At 48.8% G+C, this 25000-nt stretch overlaps 1 protein-coding gene across 1 annotated transcript in view; it reads left to right on the top strand.

The window, feature by feature from the left end:
- LOC308161770 (serologically defined colon cancer antigen 8 homolog) overlaps window positions 1–14683 on the top strand; it is a 24060-nt gene extending 9377 nt beyond the window's left edge. The window contains exons 4-5 of the mRNA XM_080535842.1: window positions 13588–13693; window positions 13823–14683. Coding sequence (XP_080391968.1) covers window positions 13588–13693; window positions 13823–13861 — 145 coding nt within the window. The 3' untranslated portion in view covers window positions 13862–14683. The remainder of the gene's footprint in view (window positions 1–13587; window positions 13694–13822) is intronic.
- Window positions 14684–25000: the final 10317 nt, after the last annotated feature.

The raw sequence follows: 25000 nt of genomic DNA on the forward strand, positions 1-25000 counted from the left end.
GAGGTAACACTGCATATGTGTTTTAAGCGTGAGGCTCCGTGCCGGTGCTTCTCACACACACACACACACACACACACACACACACACACACACACCTGTGTGTCTGTAGTGTTGTTGTGTTCAGGTCCCTGGGTTCAGGGCGTGGCTCCTGGCACGCAGAGGTTAAGGTGTTAACAAGCGGTGAAAATGGGCTCACACACACACACACACACACACACAGACAAACACACACACACGAACAAACACGCACACACACCGACACACAAACACACACACGCGCGAACAAACACACACACGAACAAACACGCACACACACGACACACAAACACACACACGTTGACACACACATGCACACACACACCAACAACCATGCACACACATTGACATAAACACTATCAGTGCGGTCAGTTCATTGGGAGACATTCATTTACGTTCGTGACTGTACAGCAACCATCGTACACATATAATATTAACCGGCACACACACATTGACACACACGCACACAAATAAACACACACGTGACACACGACACACACACACACACACCGACGCACCCCCTCACACTCTCCCTCTCGCCAGCAGCCAGGACTCCGCCCCTCCCAGATCTTCTGGAAGGCCGTCCGTCTGTGCCGAGCCCTGCGACAGCGCGCCACGCAGCAAACATTTGGAAAGTCAGCTTGATTTATTTTTACACAGGAGCCTAATGCCAAACTACACAGGGGTTTCAGCACACAATGTTTCGCTGCTCTGCTTTCTTTATTTAATTCCCTGTTTATTCATCTCTCTCTCTCTCTCTCTCTCTCTCTCTCTCTCTCTCTCTCTCTCTCTCTCTCTCTCTCTCTCTCTCCCTGCCTGTTTCTGGGCTGGTTTCTTTTGCCTGGAGAGTTTGGGGCGAGATAGCAGGGAATGTTCACCGCGGGGAGCCCACATCTAACAAGTACAACTAGTCTGTGGTGTTCAGACTAGTTTAGTTATGCTATTATAATAAGAATAATATCCTCGTAGAGGGATATTAAGAACACACTGATCTGAGGGAGGTTTACGTGCCCGCAGAACAGAACATGCCCGTTTTTCGGGTTTCTGTGTTTTTCATCAGTAATTGTTGCGACCGGGTGCTTTTGTGACACAGATTTTTTTTTAATGAGGTTGTGTATTTTATAACTGTGATTAAAACAGTTGGTTTCTGTTGTAATCGAATCAATTTCAAGGAGAATATACAATATAGACTCACTGTAGATACGTCTTCTAAACCGACGGAATAAAACAAATAATTAAAATAAGTATTATCTATTTGCAGGGGAGGTAGTTTTAATGTGTATGCCAGATTTTATTATTCAGAAGTTCTGTATCCTATGATTGTGATCTGTAGCAGTGGGTGTTTATATCTGAGTATAATCATTATCAATGTGATCACTTTTTACCCTTTACCCTGCAATACTGCTGGTTACAAACACTACATTTTTACGTACCATATTCTTTGCACATTGCACATACTGTATCCCCTTTGATATAGCCTCTATTTATACATCTGTACATACCATACTGTACATATCTACCATACTGTACATATCTACCTTAACTGTACATATCTACCTTAACTGTACAAATCTGCCTTAACTGTACATATCTACCATACTGTACATATCTGCCTTAACTGTACATATCTACCATACTGTACATATCTGCCTTAACTGTACATATCTACCATACTGTACATATCTACCTTAACTGTACATATCTGCCTAAACTGTACATATCTACCTTAACTGTACATATCTACCTTAACTGTACATATCTACCTTAACTGTACATATCTACCATACTGTACATATCTACCTTAACTGTACATAGCTACCTTAACTGTACATAGCTACCTTAACTGTACATATCTACCTTAACTGTACATATCTACCATACTGTACATATCTACCTTAACTGTACATATCTACCTTAACTGTACATAGCTATCTTAACTGTACATATCTACCTTAACTGTACATATCTACCTTAACTGTACATATCTACCTTAACTGTACATATCTACCATACTGTACATATCTACCTTAACTGTACATAGCTACCTTAACTGTACATATCTACCTTAACTGTACATATCTACCTTAACTGTACATATCTACCATACTGTACATATCTACCTTAACTGTACATATCTACCATACTGTACATATCTACCTTAACTGTACATATCTACCTTAACTGTACATATCTACCATACTGTACATATCTACCATAACTGTACATAGCTACCATACTGTACATATCTACCATACTGTACATATCTACCTTAACTGTACATATCTACCATACTGTACATAGTTACCTTAACTGTACATAGCTAACTTAACTGTACATATCGAGAACGAGAGAGAGAGAGAGAGATAGGGAGAGAGAGAGAGAGAGATAGGGAGAGGGATCTATCTGTCTATCTATCTATCTATCTCACTCTTTCTATATCCCTCTCTCTCTCTTTATCCCTCTCCCGACATCTTTTTCTCTCTCTCTCTCTATCTATCTCTCTATATCTCTCTCTCTATCTCTCTCTATCTCTCTCTCTATCTCTCTCTCTATCTCTCTCTCTATCTCTCTCTATCTCTCTCTCTATCTCTCTCTATCTCTCTCTCTATCTCTCTCTATCTCTCTCTCTCTATCCCTCTCGTATATCCTCTTCACCTTCCTCTTCACCTGCCACGTGTGTTTTGATTTGATTGAACTTGTCATTGCGTTATGGGCTTCACACACACACACACACACACACACACACACACACACACACACACACACACATGCACACACACTCACACATCCGCACACACACTCACACATCCACACACACACACACACACACTCTCTCTCACACACACACACACACACACACAAACACACACTCTCACACACTGTCTGCACCGAACACCTCGCCATCCCATCATCCCCTGCAGCGGTCAGCATTCTCCTGCAATTATCACACACACACACACTCACACACACACACACACACACACACACACACACACTCACTCACACACACACACACACACACACACACACACACACATACACACACACACACACACACACACACACACACACTCAGACACACACAGTCACACACACATGTACACACTCACACTCTCACACACACACACACACTCACACATACACACTCACACACACACACACACACTCTCACACACACACATACACACTCACACACACACACCCACACACACTCTCACACTCTCACACCCACACACACACACACACACACTCTCACACTCTCACACACACACACACTCTCACACACACACACACACACACACACACACACACACACACACACACACACACTCAGGCCTGTCGCAGAGCAGTAATGTATAGGCAGATGTGTCTAAGTCTACAGGCTCTGCAGCCATATGGCCCCATGAAGGAAGATGGTGTGAGCTTCTGGAGTGTGCGTGTGCGTGTGTGTGTGTGTGTGTGTGTGAGAGGGAAGGCTGGCTAATGGAGCAAATGTCCATGGTTGTCTCTGGAACAGCCCTGGGGGGGGGGGGGGGGGACCCCCGGGCCAAAGCTGCTTCATCTGGTTCCCTGCCACCCCCCCCACCCTCACACCCCAGCCTCCCCCCTCTTTACCCTGGCACACACTGTGCCCACCCCAACACACACACACACACACACACACACACACTGCCCCCCCCCCCCCCAGAGCAAGAAGACGTTCATCCAAACTTTTCATTTGCAAATGAACTTGGCAGAGAGATGAGACGAGGCGTGTGTGTGTCTCTGTGTGTGTGTGTGTGTGTGTGTGTGTGTGTGTGTGTGTGTGTGTGTGTGTGTGTGTGTGTCTCTGTGTGTGTGTGTGTGTGTGTGTGTGTGTGTGTAGCATAACCTCACTCTGCTTCTAGAAGAATGTAGCCGCATGAAACCCTCACACATCCTGTTTATTAGCACGGAGGAATCACACACACACACACACACACACACACACATAACTGTATGTTTCAGAACTGTGTTTCACATTTCCACTCATGTTAAATATTCTCCACAAATCAAGGGGTTTAGATCAGAGAGGAAGTGGGTTGGATCAGACAGGAAGTGGTTTACATCAGACAGGAAGTGGTTTAGATCAGACAGGAAGTGGTTTACATCAGACAGGAAGTGGTTTACATCAGACAGGAAGTCTACCACTGGCCTCTGGGTGGCACTGCTGAGACACTCTCCTTCCACTCTATCCCTCCATCTCTCTCTCCATCTCTCTTTCTCTCTCTCTCTCTCCCTCCCTCCATCCCTCTCTCTCTCTCTATTCCTCCATCCCTCTCTCTCTCTCTATCCCTCCATCCCTCTCTCTCTCGCTCTCTCTCTATCCCTCCATTCCTCTCTCTCTCTCTCTATCCCTCCATCCCTCTCTCTCTCTCTCTCTCTCTATCCCTCCATCCCTCCCTCTCTCTCTCTATCCCTCCATCCCTCTCTCTCTCGCTCTCTCTCTATACATCCATCCCGCTCTCTCTCTATACCTCCATCCCTCTCTCTCTCTCTATCCCTCCATCCCTCTCTCTCTCTCTCTATCCCTCCATCCCGCTCTCTCTCTCTCTCTATCCCTCCATCCCGCTCTCTCTCTCTCTCTCTCTCCCTCTCTTTCTATCTCTCTCTATCTCGCCCAGCTGGCCTGTGTTGCCGGGGGCGACGGCAGGGCTTCCTGCTGAAAGAGCATTGTCAAGCGGTGGCTTTACAGCTCCGATGGCAGGCGGGCAGGGGGGGGGGGGGCGGAGGGGGTGGTGGGGGGGGGGCTGGGAGGGGTGAGGGGGGGGGGGGGGGGGCAGCGGGGATCTTCCCAGAGGCACGCAAGCTGGAGTGTTAGAAGCGACCAGAGTTTCACATCTACAAACACACCACAGGACAGCAGACACTATCACACCCCCACCACAGGCATCACAGAGGGCTAGACCGCACTATGACCACAGAGGGTTAGAGACCACACTATGACCACAGAGGGTTAGAGACCACACTATGACCACAGAGGGTTAGAGACCACACTATGACCACAGAGGGTTAGAGACCACACTATGACCACAACTCAACCACAGGCCTCACAGAGGGGTTAGAGACCACACTATGACCACAGAGAGGTTAGACACCGCACTATGATCACAACTCAACCACAGGCCTCACAGAGGGGTTAGAGACCGCACTATGACCACAACTCAACCACAGGCCTCACAGAGGGGTTAGAGACCACACTATGACCACAGAGGGTTAGAGACCACACTATGACCACAACTCAACCACAGGCCTCACAGAGGGCTAGACCACACTATGACCACAACTCAACCACAGGCCTGCACAGAGAAGTTAGAGACCACACTATGACCACAGAGGAGTCATGTTATATCTTTGCACTCGATCAAATTTCAGGACCCTCCTTTCATGACTTTTCCTGGATATGTGCGTTCTACCACCCAGCATCCTTACATTTTCAAAATCACATCAAGATGAGCTAATATAAAGATACCGTTTTTCTGTCTAGGAGGCAGGTTAATATACAAGAGGCCATCTAGTGGTCGTTGTGTGTAAATAGCAGCTTCCCATTGTAAAGACTATGGTCATTTGACCCCCGAGGCGGCTCTTATAGTAAGTAAAATAGGCACGGCTGTTCTAGTGTTAAGTCACGGTTCTGTACGTTTTCAGTACAGCAGAGTAACTTTTTTATTTGTTATTTGTATTAAACTGGTTTATTGAACAAACAATGGGTCTTTCTTTCTTAAATAAAAAAGCCTGCTGCAACCAGCTGCAACCTCCTAATAAAAAAAGTAAAATTTACTGAAAAGTAAATCAAAATAAATATAATAAAATAAACATCTTATATAAGGTGCAGGATTTAGAACATTAACTGTATTTAAACTGTACTGTACTCGTATAAGTGACCTTGGGTTTGTGAAAGGCGCTATATCAATTTAAGTTATTATTATTATTATTATTATAAAGTTACATTTGTGATGTAGTGCGCAGTTGCTGTTAAATAACTTAATGGCCCTAGATCATAGTCGTGAGTTTGATAGCAGATGCCTTGGATAAGTCGTGGACAACTGTAGTTTGTGCTTTTTTATAAGGGGCGGCTGTCTCAGGAGGTAGAGCTGCCGTCTAATGATCGCAAGGTTGGCAGATCGGTGGTTCGAGCCCCGGCTGGCCACATGTGGAAGTGTACTTGGGCAAGACACTTAATCCCAAATTGCTCCCAATGAGTGGGCCGGCGCCTTGCATGGTAGTTTGCCGCCATTGGTGTGTGAATGTGTGCGTGAATGGGTGAATGAGAGGCCGTTGTAAAGCGCTTTGGAATAAGGAGCTACTGTGTATATAAGTCAGTCTATATAAGTGCAGTCCATGTTTGTATAAAGGGCTGGGATGATTCTCTGGCTGAAATGCGGACGAGAGGGAACTACGTAACGAGGCTCGATGACTTTCAACACGTGTTTAAACCCTGTGTTCTCCACCACGGAGCATGGTTGCATATCCGCTGCTGTAGAAACACCTATGCTATGGCGTTAGTTACGGCTTTGGCCCAGTCAGAGTTGTTAGTGAGGCAGCGTAAACACCTGAGGAGCTGGCTTTGCACTTCACTCTGTTTTTATCCTGTACCTGTGATGTTCACTTCCAGGTGACGCCGTCTCAAACGAGGGAGCGAGTTCCACATACAGCCAGCCGCTTAACTCAGTCAGGTGTTAGGGTGAGGGTGAGGGTTTAACACAGTCAGGTAGGGGGTTAGGGTGAGGGTGAGGGTTTAACTCAGTCAGGTAGGGGGTGAGGGTGAGGGTGAGGGTTTAACTGAGTCAGGTAGGGTGTTAGGGTTAGGGTGAGGGTTTAACACAGTCAGGTAGGGTGTTAGGGTGAGTGCTGTCCTCCATTCAGACCAGGAAAAGGACTACCGCCTGGCAGAGTGCTGCTGGTTAAGAAGGCTTAGGCTGAGGGGGGGTGGTGTGTGTGTGTGTGTGTGTGTGTGTGGGGGGCGGGGGGGGGGGGGTGGGTGGGGCGGCAGCTGTAGTCATGCTCCTTGGCTCTATGGTTTTAACCAGGCAAGCCAAGACAGTCTGCCCTCCCCACCCTCCAGCCCCCCAGCGCTGTTCACCCCCTTACTGTACCCCCCCCCACCCCAGCCCCCCCCCCCAGCCTTCTGTGATCCGTCCTGGGGTGGATCAGTGGTGGTATCAAGCCACAAGATTAACATGAATATTGCATAATTACCTCAGCTGCACATGAACACGGGTCAGACGGCCTCAGTGGTGCTGTGTAGGTCCAGTAGAGCTAGTGGTGTGTGTGTGTGTGTGTGTGTGTGTGTGTGTGTGTGTGTGTGTATACGTGTGTGAGTGTGTGTGTGTGTGTGTGGTGTGTGTGTGTGTGTATAAGTGTATATGTGTGTGTGTGTGTGTGTATAAGTGTATAAGTGTATGTGGGTGTGTGTGTGTGTGTGTGTGTATAAGTGTATATGTGTGTGTGTGTGTGTGTGTGTGTGTGTGTGTGTGTGTGTGGGTGGGTGATACTGTCGATGGTGTCCAGCACTGCCTCAGGCACATTCCACTCCTTCATTAACCCAGGACGTGCTGGACCAGAGGAGCCAACACACACACACACACACACACACACACACACACACACACACACTCACAGTGTCAAACGTGGTTCTCAGGTGGCTGTCTCTAGTGCCAAGCAAGAGAAGAGTAAACCCACATTAGACACACACATACACACACACACACACACACACACACACACACACACACACACATCCTAGGGCCAGTGATAGGGGACCACAGCTACGTTCCCTCGGCTGGTGTGGTGCCTTCTGTATATCGCTGTAGGCCACACACACACACACACACACACACACACACTTTACACTCCTGTAAACAAACAAACAGCTTCACCTGGGACACATCAGCTGGAGGCTAGGCAGAAGTGTGTGTGTGTGTGTCTCTGTGTGTGAGTGTTGTAATTAAGCTCATGTCCATACCAGCGGTGATAGACCCTGGCGGGGGGGAGGGGAGGAGGAGGGGAGGGGAGGAGGGGTGAAGGAGGAGATGAGGGGGGAGGAGGGGGAGGAGGGGGAGGGAGGGAGGGAGGACATTGGAAGGAGTTCGTCAATCAGGCCTCATTTGGCACAACAAAGAGAGGGACTCTTATCATGGAGGGCTGGAGGGGTGGAGGGGTGGGGGTCAGTCAGGGGTCAGGTGGTCTGGTTTGGGCGTTAGGGGGTCTGGTTTGGGGGTTAGGGGGTCTGGTTTGAGGGTTAGGGTGTCTGGTTTGGGGGTCAGGAGGTAGGGTATATCTCATACAGCATCTGAGTGTGTGTGTGTGTGTGTTTGTGTCTGTGTGTGTGTCCTGTGTGTGTGTGTGTGTGTGTGTGTGTGTGTGTGTCTCCTGTGTGTCTGTGTGTGTGTGTGTGTGTCCTGTGTGTGTGTGCGTGTGTGCGTGCGTGCGTCTATGTGTGTGTGTGTCCTGTGCGTGCATGCGTGTGTGCGTCTATGTGTGTGTGTGTGTCCTGTGCGTGCATGCGTCCTGTGTGTGTGTGTGTGTGTGTGTGTGTGTGTGCGCGTGCATCTATGTGTGTGTGTGTGTCCCGTGTGTGTGTGTCCTGCGTGTGTGTGTGAGTGTGTGTGTCTCGGTGTAGCCGTCCTGTCTTTCAGTTAGCCTGGGAGCCAGCAGATGGTGTCCTTTCACCAGGGTCAGCGGGGAGGCCTGCTCTGCCATCCTCACACACACACACACACACACACACACACACACACACACACACACACACACACACACACACGCACACACACCCCCAGCAGCAGCAGCGGCCAGCCAGCCAGGCTGGGCAGGGGAGAGGCGGTGCGCTAAGCTGTATTAAAAACCTAATTAAGTTGTGTGCCAGTAAACCTGTAAATGCAGCAGCGTTATTGGATTTGCTGCCTTCGCCACTGGATGGAACTCTGATTTAATCAGACCCCCGCCGTGCGTGTGTGTGTGTGTGTGTGTGTGTGTAAGAGAGTGAGTGAGTGTGTGGTGTGTGTGTGTGTGTGTGTGTGTGTGTGTGTGTGTGTGTGTGTAAGAGAGTGAGTGAGTGAGTGAGTGTGTGTGTGTGTGTGTGTGTGTGTGTGTGTAAGAGAGTGAGTGAGTGTGTGTGTGTGTGTGTGTGTGTGTGTGTAAGAGAGTGAGTGAGTGAGTGAGTGAGTGTGTGTGTGTGTGTGTCTGTGTCTGTGTGTGTGTGTGTAAGAGAGTGAGTGAGTGAGTGAGTGTGTGTATGTGTGTGTGTGTGTGTAAGAGAGTGAGTGAGTGAGTGTGTGTGAGTGTGTGTTTGTGTGTGTGTGTGTGAAGCTTCGGATGAGGGGACCCCTCTTCCCCCAGCTCAGTGGCCCTGTGGTTAGAGTGTCCGCCCTGAGATCGGGAGGTTGTGAGTTCCATCCCCGGCCGAGTCGTACCACCAACGACTATAAAATCAGTACCTGATGCCTCCCTGCTTGGCACTCAGCATTAAGGGTTGGATTGGGCGGGGGGTAAGACCCTGCGACATACCGGCGTCATGTCCAGGGGGTCAGCATCAAGCTGCCTCACTCTACGGAAACAGGACAGGGCCATTAGGCTCGTAAGACTCAGCATTTTTTACATTTACCATTATTTTTGCCATTTAGCATTTACCTTATTCCAAGGCGACTTACAATCGATACATTTGACTAAACAAGTGAATCATCAATCCACCAGTCGTAGCAGGAAGAGTAATCTAGCTCAGGCCACGGGCCATTGGCAGTCGTCATAATAGAAGAAGAAAGATTCTTATTTTTGACACTGGAGAAACAGTACAAGGGGGGGAAGTAGAAAAGGAGACACAGTGCTGGGGGGTAGTAGATTTCTCATGAGGGACGGTTAAGGTGTAGCCTTAAGAGATGGAGGTCTTCAGTCACTCCGACGGAAGATGGGTAGTGACTCTGCGGTTCTGACAGCCGTGTGAAGCTCATTCCACCAGCAAGGAGCCAGCGTAGTGAAGAGACGTGACTGGGTAGCGTGACTGCCGCGTTGGCGTAGAGGTAGTGGGGCCAGTCGGCCAGCAGAGGTGGAGGAGCGGAGTGAACGGGCTGAAGTTTAGGGGGTGACCATTGCTTGCAGGTGGGCAGGGGCTGTTCCCTTTTGCTGCCCGGCAGATGAGCACCAGGGTCTTGAATCTGATGTGAGCTGCTATCGGGAGCCAGTGAAGGGTGTGGAGGAGAAGGGTGACATGAGAGAATTTGGGGAGGTTGAACACCAGACAGGCGGCAGCATTCTGGAAGAGCTGCAGAGGTCTGATGGCGGAGGCGGGGAGCCCAGCCAGGAGTGCGTTGCAGTAGTCAAGGCGGGAGATGACCAGTGACTGGGTCAGGAGTTGTTCTGCTTCTCTGGTGAGGAACGGACGTATCCTTCTGATGTTGTAGAGGAAGAATCTGCAGGAGCGTGCTGTGCGCTGCGATGTTCGCCGCACAGGATAGGCGGTTGTCCAGGATCGCTCCAAGGTTCTTGGCTGTCTGGGAGGGGGGGGTTACAGTAGAGTTCTCAACTGTGATAGAGAAGTCTTGGAGAGGGCCGGCTTTCCCAGGGAGGAAGAGTAGCTCAATCTTGTTAAGATTGAGCTTGAGATGGGTGGGCTGACACTGGACTCAAACAAAACTGCACAGAACATTCTACCAACACGTCTGTGCGTCATCCAGTCAGTCAGTCAGTCATTCCTGCTGCGTCCTGCCGCGTCCTGTGGCGTGCGTGCGTCCTCCGTGGGTCTGGCTGCATGACGTGGCGGCAGAACTCCTGCTGTGTGGTGTGGTGTGGTGTGGTGTGGTGTGGTGTGGGGGCGGGTCTGACGCAGGCTGCCTCCCCTGCCTCCCCTGCCCAGCTCCGACAGCTCGTGGCCAGGCTGGAGAGGCCAGGCGAGGGGGAGGCTTCGGCCCCGGACCCCCCCAGCACAGCAGGCCCGACCACGGGACAAGCTGGCCACTGCAGCCTGGGAGGACAGAGAGAGAGAGAGGGAGGGAGGGACAGAGGAAGGGAGGAGAAGAGAGAGGGATTGGATGGGGGGGTAACCCTCGTGCTCCAGCTCTCACAGGGAGGGGAGGATGAGATGGGAGGAGAGGGAGGGAGGGAGGGAGGGAGGGGGGGGGGGGGGGTAGCGGGGTCTGTTGCTCCCTTAGCACAGAAGGCTTTGCTCTCAGCCAGCAGGACAGGGGCATCTGTCTCTCCCCTGCAGCCACAGCTAGAGGCCTCCCCTCCCTCCCTCCTCCCTCCCTTCTCTCCCTCTCCTCTCCTCGCCTGGCGATGGTGCCCACTGTGCCCAAGGAGTACATCTCCTCCTGGGTGCCCTCCCTCCCCCCTCCCCCCCCCCCACCCTGGCCCTCTCTCCCCTCCCTCCCCCCCCCCCCCCCACCCTGGCCACATGCCCTCCTCTGTGGGATGTAGGACAGACCAGGGCCTTGTTAGAATGCCTCAGGAATACATACTCCATCCCTCCCTCCTTCCTTTCATCCCTCCTTCTTTTCATCCATCCCTCCTTCCACCCTTCCTTCCTTTCATCCGTCCCTCCTTCCACCCTTCCTTCCTTTCATCCGTCCCTCCTCCTTCCACCCTTCCATCCCGACTAGAGAGGATGTCTGTACGGTCATGGACAGACATGTTGGCACACCTGCATGTCTGTCCCAGAATGCACCACTTCTCCCAGAAGAAAATTGTTGCAATTACAAATGCTTTTGGTATTCACATGTTTATTTCTCTTGTTTGCATTGGAACAATACAAACAAGCAGAGAAATAAAAGCCATGATTCCAAGCAGAACAAAAACTTAAGAAATAATTGTATTTCAATTAATTTGTATTTAAACAATTGTATTTAAACAATATAGAAATCACACTTGCAACCAGGTAAAATTGAGAAAAGTACACTCAACCTTTGTGTTGTGTGTGTGTGTGTGGTGTGTGTGTGTGTGTGTGTGTGTGTGTGTGTGTGTGTGTGTGTGTGTGTGTGTGTGTGTGTGTGTGTACCACACTAAGCATGGAGGAAAGAAAGAAGAGCAAAGAATTGTCTGAGGATCTGAGAACCAAAATTGTGGAGAAGCACGGACGATTTCAAGGCTACAAGTCCATCTCCGGAGATCTTAATGTTCCTGTGTCGACTGTGCGCAATGTCATCAAGACGTTTACAGCCCAGGGCACTGTAGCTAACTTCCCTGGACGTGGACGGAAGAGAAAAGTTTATGAAAGATTGCAACAAAGGATCGTTCGAATGGTGGATAAAAAACCTTGATCGACAAAGTTTGGTAGAGTTTTGCCAAAACTTTTGGGAAGCCAAAATCATTCTGGGAGAACACAATGACCCAAAGTACACTTCAAAAAGCGCCCAGAAATGGTTTAAGTTCTGAAGTGGCCAGCATGAGTCCAGATCTAAATCCCATAGAACACCTGTGGAGCGATCTCAAAACAGCAGCTGAGAGAAGGAACCCTTCAAATGTGAGCGACCCGGAGCAGTTGGCAAAAGAAGAGTGGTCCAAAATTCCATCAGAATGAATGAATGGTCTTTATTGTCATTGCTACAGTACAGGTACCAAACAACGAAATGTAGGAATTTAAAAAAAACAGGAACTCCGCTGTAACTGTCTTCTCATTTTGCGTGCCAACTTCTAATAAGTCGTGCCTGCTGTAGGTACTATTTTACACAACCGTTCCCTATAAGTACTCAAATAAAAATGTACATACAAATGCACTTAAAATCACTAAAAAAACACCAGTTTTGAAGCCACCCCGGCCGCAGCGTCTAAGCGCGCAGCCATCTTGGATCTACCTCTATATCAGAGAGGTGTAAGAAACTCATTCATGGTTACAGGAAGCGGTTGGTTTCAGTTAATTAATTTGTAGCAATAATTTTGCCCAGTCCATTTTTTTTCCAGAGTTATGTGTGGAATGATATCAGATTTGGCTTTTTTTCCTCAGCTTTTTTGTGTCGTTCCAATGCAAACAAACGGAAAAAAACATTTGAATACCAAAGAATTGCAAAGAATGGCAACAATTGTCTGGGAGAAGAGGTGCATTATCTGACAGACGTGCAGGGTGACAATATGTTTGGCCATGATTGTATGGATGCCACACACACACACACATAAACACACATACATACATCCACACACTAATGAGATGCATTCCTGCCCTGTGAGTGTGTGTGTGTGTGGGGGGTGGGGGGGTCGACTGGTGGGAACTTCTATGAGACTGAGGACAACCACAGCCCCCCCAACCCCAGCCTGGAGTGAAAGGGCTCATTGTTCTCTATCCACAGCAGCAGAGAGGGGGGGTGGAGGGAGGGAGGGAGGGAGGGAGGGAGGGAGGGGGGGAGGGTGGGAGGGAGGGAGAGGGAGGGGGAGGGAGGGAGGGGGGGAGTCATTGGGGTCATTGTGATCAGCCTGTTGTTCTACAAACATCACTTTTACAAGTTACTGTGTTATACATCTCATTACATCATCTCTCCCTCTGTGTGTGTGTGTGTGTGTGTGTGTGTGTGTGTCTGTGTGTGTGTCTGTGTCTGTGTGTGTGTGCAGGCTGCAACAGTTGGACCAGCACTGCCAGCAGAGCGCCCAGCAGGTTCTGGAGCTGCTCAACACCCAGACCCAGCTGAGAGACGAGATACACACCCTCAGAACACAGGTACACACACACACACACACACACACACACACACACACACACACACACACACACACACACACACACAGAGGTGCAGTATGAGGAGAGAGGTGTGTGTGTTTGACCACCTGTGTGTTGTTCTGTCTGCAGGTACCTGGAGCTGGGAGGACTGAGGCCTTGTCTACATGAGAATCCCTCCTCCTCCTCCTTCTCCTTCTCCTCCTCCTCATCCTCCTCCTCCTCATCCTCCTCATCCTCATCCTCCTTCTCCTCCTCCTCCTTCTCCTCCTCCTCCTCATCCTCATCCTCCTCCTTCTCCTCCTCCTCCTTCTCCTCCTCCTCCTCCTCCTCCTCCTCCTCCTCCTTTTCTTCAATTTCATTGTACCCGTACAATGAAAATAAAGATCATTAATTCCTCCTTCTCCTCCTCCTCTTCCTCCTCTTCAGTTCTGATGTTCCAGTCTCCATGGTGAGAGACAGGAGGGTGTCAGACTGAATGTATATTGTGTTTATTTTGAGGTTTTATACATTCCTAGATGTTTTTATAGACAAAATTGCAATGTGGACGTGACTGACATGATTCATTCCAGTGTGTTTTGGTGTGGTCCAGTGAATTATGTTAGGTGTTCTGATGCAACATGAAGGGATGTGACCTCATGTTGTTCTGACAGTGTGATGTGTGAAGGGATGTGACCTCATGTTGTAATGACAGTGTGAAGGGATGTGACCTCATGTTGTAATGACAGTGTGAAGGGACGTGACCTCATGTTGTTATAACAGTGTGAAGGGACGTGACCTCATGTTGTTATAACAGTGTGAAGGGACGTGACCTCATGTTGTTCTGACAGTGTGAAGGGATGTGACCTCATGTTGTTCTGACAGTGGGAAGGGATGTGACCTGATGTTGTTCTGACAGTGGGAAGGGATGTGACCTCATGTTCTGACTGTGATGTGTGAAGGGATGTGACCTCATGTTGTTATGACAGTGGGAAGGGATGTGACCTCATGTTGTTATGACAGTGGGAAGAGATGTGACCTCGTGTTGTTCTGACAGTGGGAAGGGATGTGACCTCATGTTGTTCTGACAGTGGGAAGGGATGTGACCTCATGTTGTTCTGACAGTGTGAAGGGATGTGACCTCATGTTGTTATGACAGTGGGAAGGGATGTGACCTCATGTTGTTCTGACAGTGTGAAGGGATGTGACCTCATGTTGTTATGACAGTGGGAAGGGATGTGACCTCATGTTGTTCTGACAGTGTGAAGGGATGTGACCTCATGTTGTTATGACAGTGGGAAGGGATGTGACCTCATGTTGTTATGACAGTGGGAAGGGATGTGACCTCATGTTGTTCTGACAGTGGGAAGGGATGTGACCTCATGTTGTTCTGACAGTGGGAAGGGATGTGACCTCATGTTGTTCTGACAGTGGGAAGGGACGTGACCTCATGTTGTTCTGACAGTGGGAAGGGATGTGACCTGATGTTGTTCTGACAGTGTGATGTGTGAAGGGATGTGAACCCATGTTGTTCTGACATTGTGATGTGTGAGTTTCTGAGTTAATAAAGCCTCCCATGCTGAATGTTTGAATGTCGTCTTGTTTGAAAGCTTTGGTCTTCCCCTGGGGAAACCTTACAGGGACAGTTTGGGAGTTTTCTATTCTTTTAAATTAATTATACATAGCAGTTGATTTTTGAAGAATCTAACTTATAAATATAAATCCCTCATGAGGAGACACGGTATAGCTTAAACGTGGTTTATTAAAGCTAGCATTTCATCTCATGGATGGTCAGTTTTAGCTTCGTCTATGAAATTGACAGTGTGTGTAGGTTGTATTGTGTGTGTGTATTGTGTATGTAGGTTGTATTGTGTGTGTAGGTTGTATTGTGTGTGTAGGTTATGTTGTGTGTGTAGGTTATGTTGTGTGTGTAGGTTGTATTGTGTATGTAGGTTGTATTGTGGGTGTGTGTGTAGGTTGTATTGTGGGTGTATTGTTTGTGTATTGTGTGTATGTAGGTTGTATTGTATGTGTATTGTGTGTGTATTGTGTGTGTATTGTGTGTGTGTGTGTGTGTGTCAGGGGGGGGCAGACAGACAGAGAGACAGACAGGCAGGCAGGCAGACAGTCAGACAAACAGACAGACAGACTCTCGGATGGAGAGAGAGAGGAATGGATAGAGAAAGAGAGAGGGATGGAGAGAGAGGGATGGAGAGAGAGGGATGGAGAGAGAGAGAGAGAGAGAGAGAGAGAGAGAGAGAGAGAGAGAGAGAGAGAGAGAGAGAGAGAGAGAGAGAGAGAGAGAGAGAGAGAGAGAGAGAGAGAGAGAGAGAGAGAGAGAGAGAGAGAGAGAGAGAGAGAGAGAGATGGAGGCTGATTGATACGTCTGCCTCATGACAGGTGTCTCTGGAGCCCAGCCAGGTAAGACATACGCTGTCCTTAACACACACACACACACTCACACACACACACACACACACACACACGTCCAGCCTCAACACACTCCTCTCTGTTCCTAACACACACACACACTCACACACACACACACACACACACACACACACACACACATATATGGACACAGGACACACGCACACACACACACACATATATGGACACAGGACACACACACACACACACACACAGGGACACAAGAGACACACACACACACACACACTCACACTCTCACACACACTCACACACACTCACACACACACACTCACACACACTCACACTCTCACACACACACTCACACTCACACACACACACACACTCACACACACTCACACACACACACACACACACACACACACACACACATCCCCACCCGCATCATGGGAGAGTGAGAGAGAGAGTCAGTCAAACACAAACAGAGACTTGGAGATAATAATCCTCCTGGTGCATCATGGGATTACCAGCATCACAGAGTCAATACAGGAGGATATCTCAGGATGGTCATCCACACTCACACACACACACACACACTCACACACACTCACACTCACACACACACTCACACACACACACACACACCCACACACTCACACACACTCACACACACTCCAGATGGAGTCGTTATCCAGCTCCTAACATGTATAAAGTTAGAGGAGGAGACATGATGTTCATGTGTGTGTCCCTGCAGCTAGAGAGAGGTGCTCCAAACGCTCTGTGTGTGTGTGTGTGTGTGTCTTGTGTCCCTGTGTGTGTGTCTCGTGTCCCTGTGTGTGTGTGTGTGTCCTGTGTCCATGTGTGTGTGTGTGTCCTGTGTCCTGCGTCCCTGTGTGTGTGTGTGTGTGTGTGTGTGTGTGTCCTGTGTCCATATGTGTGTGTGTGTGTGTCCTGTGTCTCTGTGTGTGTCCTGTGTCCCTGTGTGTGCGTGTGTCCTGTGTCCTTATGTGTGTGTGTGTCCTGTGTCCATATGTGTGTGTGTGTGTGTGTGTGACCTGTGTCCATATATGTGTGTGTATGTCCTGTGTCCCTGTGTGTGTGTCCTGTGTCCTCTGTCCCTGTGTGTGTGTGTCCTGTGTCCCTGTGAGTGTGTGTGTGTGTGTCCCTGTGTGTGAGTGTGTGTGTGTGTGTGTGTGTGTGTGTGTGTGTCCTGGGACAGTAGCAGTAGCAGCCTGGGACCAGGCAGGGATGCGATTAACACACACAGAGCCAGTCGGGGTCTCCCTGTTCCATATCCACAGGCATGGAGGGGGAGGGGGGAGGCTTGGGGAGGAGGGGGGGGCAGGGGGAGGGAGGGGGAGGCTAGAGGGCTAGGGGACGGAGGGGGAGGCTAGGGGGAGAGGCTGGGGAGGGAGGGAGGCTAGGGGGGAGGCTGGGAGAGGGAGGGGGAGTAAGGGAGAGGGACTGGGGAGGCTAGGGGAGGGAGGGGGAGGCAGGGAGAGGGACTGGGGAGGCTGGGGGAGGCTAGGGGAAGCTGGGGGAGGCTATGGGGAGGGAGGGAGGCTAGGGAGGAGGCTGGGGAGGGAGGGGGGAGGCCTGGAGGGCAGGAACAGGGCCTGTTCGGACAGCCATGTGGCAGGCTGCTGCTCCAGGACCGAGCCCTTGGCAGGGAGGGAGGGGGAGGAGGGAGGGAGGCTGGGCAGGGACACGGAGAGAAAGCCTGTGGTTGTACCAGCCCTGACGCCCAGCAGGGCACAGAGTACACACACACACACACGGTGCGCACACACACACACACACACAGGGACACAGGGCACACACACACTCATGTACACACACACACACACGCATGCACACACACACACACACACAGGGACACAGGGCACACACACACACTCATGTACACACACACACACGGGACACACACACACAGGCACAGGGCACATACACACACACAAACACAGGGCACACACACACACACACACACACACATTACAGTGAAAACTAATTTCATGTACTATAATATCCCATTTAATATCGTACTGTCTAATTTGATGTAATTATTAGTATGATTATAATATATAATTATTATAGCTATTATTATTATTATTAATAATAATAATAATAATAATAATAATATAAATATTATCTATTGTGATTATAAGACATGATTACGATCATTATTACTACTATGATATATTATATTATATTGTTTTACATATATATATTATATTATATTATAAATTATCAGGATTATTATTATTATAATGTTCCCATGGAAGCTGTATAATCTGCTTATTTCATCATGTAGAATGTGTCTTAGTTAACATTCCCATTTAAATAACCAAATCAAAAGGCAGAAGGCAAGGACACATGTGTTATTACCATGTGTTATTACCATGTGTTATTACCATGTGTTATTACCATGTGTTATTACCATGTGTTATTACCATGTGTTATTAGCGTGTCCTGGTTGAACATGTGACAGCCTCTCATATGTCTCTGTCCCTAGCAGAGGAACGCGCTTCACACAACAACTCTCCAAATCTCACTTCTATTATAACCCCAAAGATTTGGAATATTTTCCAGCTCTTCTCATCTTCTCTCTCTCCCTCCCTCCCTCCCTCCCTCCCTCCCCTCCCCTCCCTACCTCCCTACCCTCCCTCCCTCTCTCTCTTTTTAATCCCTGCTACTTTGCATCTCTGGAACTTGGCTCGGAGTGTGTGCTGTTATTTTTACACCCGTGCGGTGCTGTCGATTTCCAGGTTTCCTCACCACCTTCCTCCACCTCCCTCCCTCCCTCCCTCCCCCTTCCTCCACCTCCCCCATCTGCCACCATCTGCGTCCCTTTAGCACCCAGCTTTTTTGTTTTTTTCCTGCCTTCTTTCTGCTTTTTTCTGCAAATCACTCTGAAAAATAACCAGCGCTCTAACAGTCGCCTGGCTCTGTCGAAGGCCCGAGGAAAACAAAATGCTGCGCCAAATTGTCCCCCGTACTTTTTTCGAGTGGAATATCTATGTAACCCCCCCCCCCACACACACACACACACACACACACCCTCCCTCTCCTCCCCTCTCCTCTCCTCCTCCCCTCCTCCCCTCCCCTCCCCGCCAACACACAACTCTCCTCTGTCCTCTTTTATAAATATGTATTTTAGCCGCTGCTGCTCTCCTGGACCTCGCTCCCTCTCTCTCTCTTTCACTCTGTAGGATGGAGAGATAGTGGGAGGGAGGGAGGGAGGGGGGGGGAGAGTCAGGTAGAGAGAGTAAGAGAAAGAGAGAGCAAGAGAAAGAGAGGGGGGAGAGGGGGGGAGAGTAGGAGAGAAAGAGAGCGAGCGAAAGAGAAAGGGGTGAGAGAGGGGGGGAGAGTGGGAGAGAAAGAGAGAGAGAGAGAGAGAGAGACGGACCTCAGGCTGGAGGGGTTGTGTATGTCCTCTCTGACCCGGGTTCTGGCCCGGTGTGACTGGTACCAGAACCAGAACCATGCTGTTGTGACTGGTATCAGAACACCAGAACCATGCTGTTGTGACTGGTATCAGAACACCAGAACCATGCTGTTGTTACTGGTACCAGAACCATGCTGTTGTGACTGGTATCAGAACCATGCTGTTGTGACTGGTACCAGAACACCAGAACCATGCTGTTGTTACTGGTACCAGAACCATGCTGTTGTGACTGGTACCAGAACACCAGAACCATGCTGTTGTGACTGATACCAGAACCATGCTGTTGTGACTGATACCAGAACCATGCTGTTGTGACTGGTATCAGAACCATGCTGTTGTGACTGGTACCAGAACCATGCTGTTGTGACTGGTACCAGAACCAGAACCATGCTGTTGTTACTGATACCAGAACCATGCTGTTGTGACTGGTACCAGAACCATGCTGTTGTGACTGATACCAGAACCACGCTGTTGTTACTGATACCAGAGCCAGAACCATTCTGGGTGGTAGAACCCAGCCAGACCCAGAGGTGGAAGTGTTTGATGCAGCAAGACTCTCCTTTATTATACAACACACCCACGGGTCTATACTGTGTGTGTGTGTGTGTGTGTGTGGTGTGTGTGGTGTGTGTGTGGTGTGTGGTGTGTGGTGTGTGGTGTGTGGTGTGTGTGAGTGTGTGTGCGTGTGCGTGCGCGTGTGCGTGTGTGTGTGTGTGTGTGCATGCGTGTGTGTGTGTGTGTGTATGTGTGTGTGGCGTCATTACACATGGGACTCTGCCATGAACATGACAACGTGATGTCAGCCTGCTGCTATAGGATGCGCCCACACACACACACACACACCACACACACACACACACACACACACACACCACACACATACATACACACCACACACACACACACATACACACACACACACCACACACACACACACACACCACACACATACACACCACACACACATACACCACACACACACACACACACACACACCCACCACACACATACACACCACACACACATACACCACACACACACACACCACACACACACACACACACACCACACACACACACACACACACACCACACACATACACACCACACACACATACACCACACACACACACACCACACACACACACCCACCACACACATACACACCACACACACATACACACACACACCACACACACACACACACACACACACACACAGCTATAGGGATGTAGCATCTATCTGGCTGTCTGACAGAGGCAGCTTCCATGTCTTGAAGCCTCAGGCTTCGTTCTACTGGAAGACTAGTGAATAACCAGATCAGATTAACTATGATATGATGTATAGTAGGGGTGTAAATCACCAGCTTCATCACGATACGATATTATATCGATTTGTTTGTATGACGATACAATGTTTGACGATATCACAATGTCAGTCACGATACGATTTCGATTCGATTCGATTCAAGATCGATATGACGATATGATCGATATGACGCGATATCAAATGCCAATCTAACACAATTATCAATTGTAATAAGTGGTAATTAACATACAGCTCATTAACATACACACACACACACACACACACACACACACAGGTTCAGAGAGACATCCAGTCACACACGCACACACACACACACGTCCACACACGTGTCACACACGTCCAGCAGGTCTGATATTGGTCTGACTGGATTCGCCTCGAAGAGTAGATGTTAAAAAATATCTTTGGTGTCCAAAACGGTCAATGTATTCGCCCATTAGACTCCCGTTAGACGCACTCTCATTAGACGCACTCACACAAGCCGAACATTTCCGAAGATCACCGGAGATTGCCGAACGCGAGAGGAGGAGGAGCCGAGAAGTGGAGCCGAGCCAGAGTAGACAGTCACACACGGTGAATGCGAGTCACACATTGCGAACGCGAGTATGTTAACGTTCAGAGAGATGTTCCAAAATATATATTAAAAGGGATAGACTTACTGTCTCTCATCAAAAATGAAAAACATTCGTATCTTTTTCAAGTCTCTCTCTCTCTCTGCGCGCATAAGATGACGATATATATCGATATTTTTACATTGCATCGATGTAATCAGATCGTTAGTCAATGAATTGCATCGATGTGAATCGATGTATCGTTACACCCCTAATGTATAGATATGATAGATATGATGTATAGTTATGGTGTATACATATGATATATATGACATGTAGGCATGGGCGTCAGCAGCTTTTTGAATGTGGGGGGGACACTTATTTTTCGGGGGGTCTGGGGGTCCTCCCCCCGAAATTTTTTAAATAGTAGATTCAATTTCCTGCATTCTGGTGCGTTTTACACCCAAAATAATCTCCCTCTTTCTTTGTTTTTCCTTGGAGCTGGCATGGTCTGCAATTACTGACTACTATTATGTTTTGGTTTAACTCACAGAGGCCTGACACTGACACGTGGCACTTTTTAGGTACTTTATTAAATATGAAGATTCAAAAAGAATCAAAGAGTGAATTAGAAAAGAATGAGGTAACTTTGAGTCAACAAATTGAATAAAAAGTTATGAGGAAACATAAAATATGTACCTAGGCTACTCAGAGCCTATTACAATCAAACTTAGCCCTCTTCAGTGCATTGCAGAACATACAACTATAACAAACAAAACAAATCAAAGAGTGAATTAGAGCTGTCTCCACTGCCCCTGCCTGCTGCCCCTGCCTCTGACTCACTCTCACTCTCAACCACCTATATCAGGAGAAATGGGGATGCATTGAGCACTTGTTCATATTGTTTTTCTCTAATAGAACATTTGACATAGAAATACAATCATCAATACAAAAAATACAATCACAAGCATTTTAGAAATAGAAAAATAAATGGAACAGGTGTTTTCTTCTTATTTTTTAACCCTAGCTCAAGCAATCAGATGCAAAATTGATTCTTTGGGTGGGTGCAATGGCCAAATTAAATAGTGCAAATGCTCAGGGCAATGAACACGGGCAGGAGATGCAATAATGACAGGACAGGTAAGCACTGTGAGGTGTTTGTCGCCATTCTGTGCTTTTGATGACATTTCGCCTGTGTCTGTTCTGCATTTAAACATGTCTAACCGCACTAGTAATGCCTAACAAAACTGCTAGTGCCATATAGCTGATCTAGCTCGTATTTGGTTGCTAGTAGGCTATGCTAATTCTATTGCTAATACAGAGAATGTCTCATAAGGTGCTAACATTCTTATCAGAAAAGCTGGCTGTGTTTGACCTTGGGAGAACGCAATGTTGCTGTTTGGCCACTCACGGGAAAACTTGGATGACTTTGACTTACTTTTCTCTTCTTAGAAAAAAAAATCCTTATATCCATCTTGGTGGATGATCTAAATCGTCTTGCCTCAGTCTGAATGTTTTGAATCTGCGTGCGTGTCTGATGCTGCGTGCCGTTAAAAACAGAAGTAAAACGCGGAGTGGATTTCTGGATATGGGCAATCCCCTACTCATAAAGTGGAACGGATTTGATTGTGAAGCAATGAAAATAACGCTGACCAGTCATGCAACATATTTTTGATGGCAAATGTGGGGGGGTCCAAACGACCTTGTTTCAAAGGTGGGGGGGACACGTCCCCCCCCAAATATATGGTGGTGACGCCCATGCATGTAGGTGATTCATTCTGAGGTGTTTGAAGGCTAAATATCCATGTTACTCAGGTTTAGAGAGAAGGACAGACAGACAGACAGACAGACGGGCAGACAGACAGACAGACAGAGAGTCAAACAAGCAGACAGACAGACAGACAGACAGGCAGACAGACAGACAGAGAGACAGACAGAGAGACAGACAGACAGGCAGGCAGGCAGGCAGGCAGGCAGGCAGGCAGACAGACAGTTAGGCAGACAGGCAGACAGACAGACAGGCAGACAGACAGACTCACAGACAGACAAACAGACAGACAGACACGGGCAAAACAAAACAACAACACAGTACAAGGTGCTTAGTGCTCCAAAACCCTTGAACGCGCGGCATCTAAACAACTGACTGACTATCTCCGGAAGATGGAACACTTAGAAGTTGGAAGATGGAACACCCCCACCAATCCGGCTTCAAGACTGGGCACTCGACTGAGACTGCGCTCCTTGCTGTCACGGAAGCCCTCCACTCTGCCCAAGCTTCCTCCCTCTCCTCTGTTCTCATTGTCCTTGACCTGTCTGCTGCCTTCGACACAGTCAATCACCAGATCCTGCTCTCCATCCTCTCAGAACTGGGCATCTCTGGCACCGCACACTCCTGGTTTTCTTCCTACCTGGCGGGCCGCTCCTACCAGGTGACCTGGAGAGAATCGCTATCTTCTCCACGAACCCTCTCCACTGGGGTACCCCAGGGTTCTGTCCTAGGGCCCCTACTTTTCTCTCTCTACACCAAGTCTCTTGGCTCGGTAATCTCTTCACATGGGCTCTCCTACCACAGCTACGCAGACGACACTCAACTCTTCCTGTCCTTCCCCCCGTCTGATGTACACGTGGCAACCCGTATCTCTGCATGTCTCGCTGACATTTCAACATGGATGGCTGACCACCATCTCAAGCTCAATCTTAACAAGACCGAGCTCCTCTTCATCCCCGGGAAAGCCTGCCCTCTCCACGACTTCTCTATCACAGTGGAGAACTCTACTGTAACCCCCTCCCTGACAGCCAAGAACCTTGGAGTGATCCTGGATAACCGACTATCCTGTGCGGAGAACATTGCAGCAACGGCTCGCTCCTGCAGATTCTTCCTCTACAACATCAAAAGGATACGACCATTCCTTACCAGAGAGGCAGCGCAACTCTTGACCCAGGCACTGGTCATCTCCCGCCTGGATTACTGCAACGTACTCCTGGCTGGTCTCCCCGCCTCCGCCATTAGACCTCTGCAGCTCATCCAGAACGCTGCTGCACGTCTGGTATTCCCCAAATACTCTCATGTCACCCCTCTCCTTCGCACCCTGCACTGGCTCCCGATAGCAGCTCGCATCAGATTCAAGACCCTGGTGCTTGCATATCAGGCAGCTAAAGGGACAGCCCCTGCCTACCTGAAGGAAATGGTAACCCCCCAAACTCCAGCCCGCTCACTCCGCTCCTCCACCTCGGCTGGCCGACTGGCCCCACCACCTCTGCACAGCAGTCGTGCTGCCCGATCACGTCTCTTCACAACTCTGGCTCCCCGCTGGTGGAATGAGCTCCCCACGGCTGTCAGAACGGCAGAGTCACTACCCATCTTCCGTCGTAGACTGAAGACCCATCTCTTCAGGTTACATCTTAACTGCTCCTCCTGAGACATCTTCTGCCCCTCAGCACTACGTCTCCTAAAGACGTCCGCTTTCCCCTTTACTTTGTCCCTAAGAACTTCTATCGCCCTCTTTGTACTGTTTCTCTGTTCCTCCAGTATAAAAAAAATAAATAAAAAAAAAGGGTTTTAGAAGAAGGTGGTAGAAGAAGGTTTCTCCTTCTATCAGTGGCCCCGGGCCCGAGCTAGATT

Source organism: Nansenia antarctica, assembly GCF_963989245.1.
Source record: "Nansenia antarctica genome assembly, chromosome: 1".
Taxonomy (NCBI): domain Eukaryota; kingdom Metazoa; phylum Chordata; class Actinopteri; order Argentiniformes; family Microstomatidae; genus Nansenia; species Nansenia antarctica.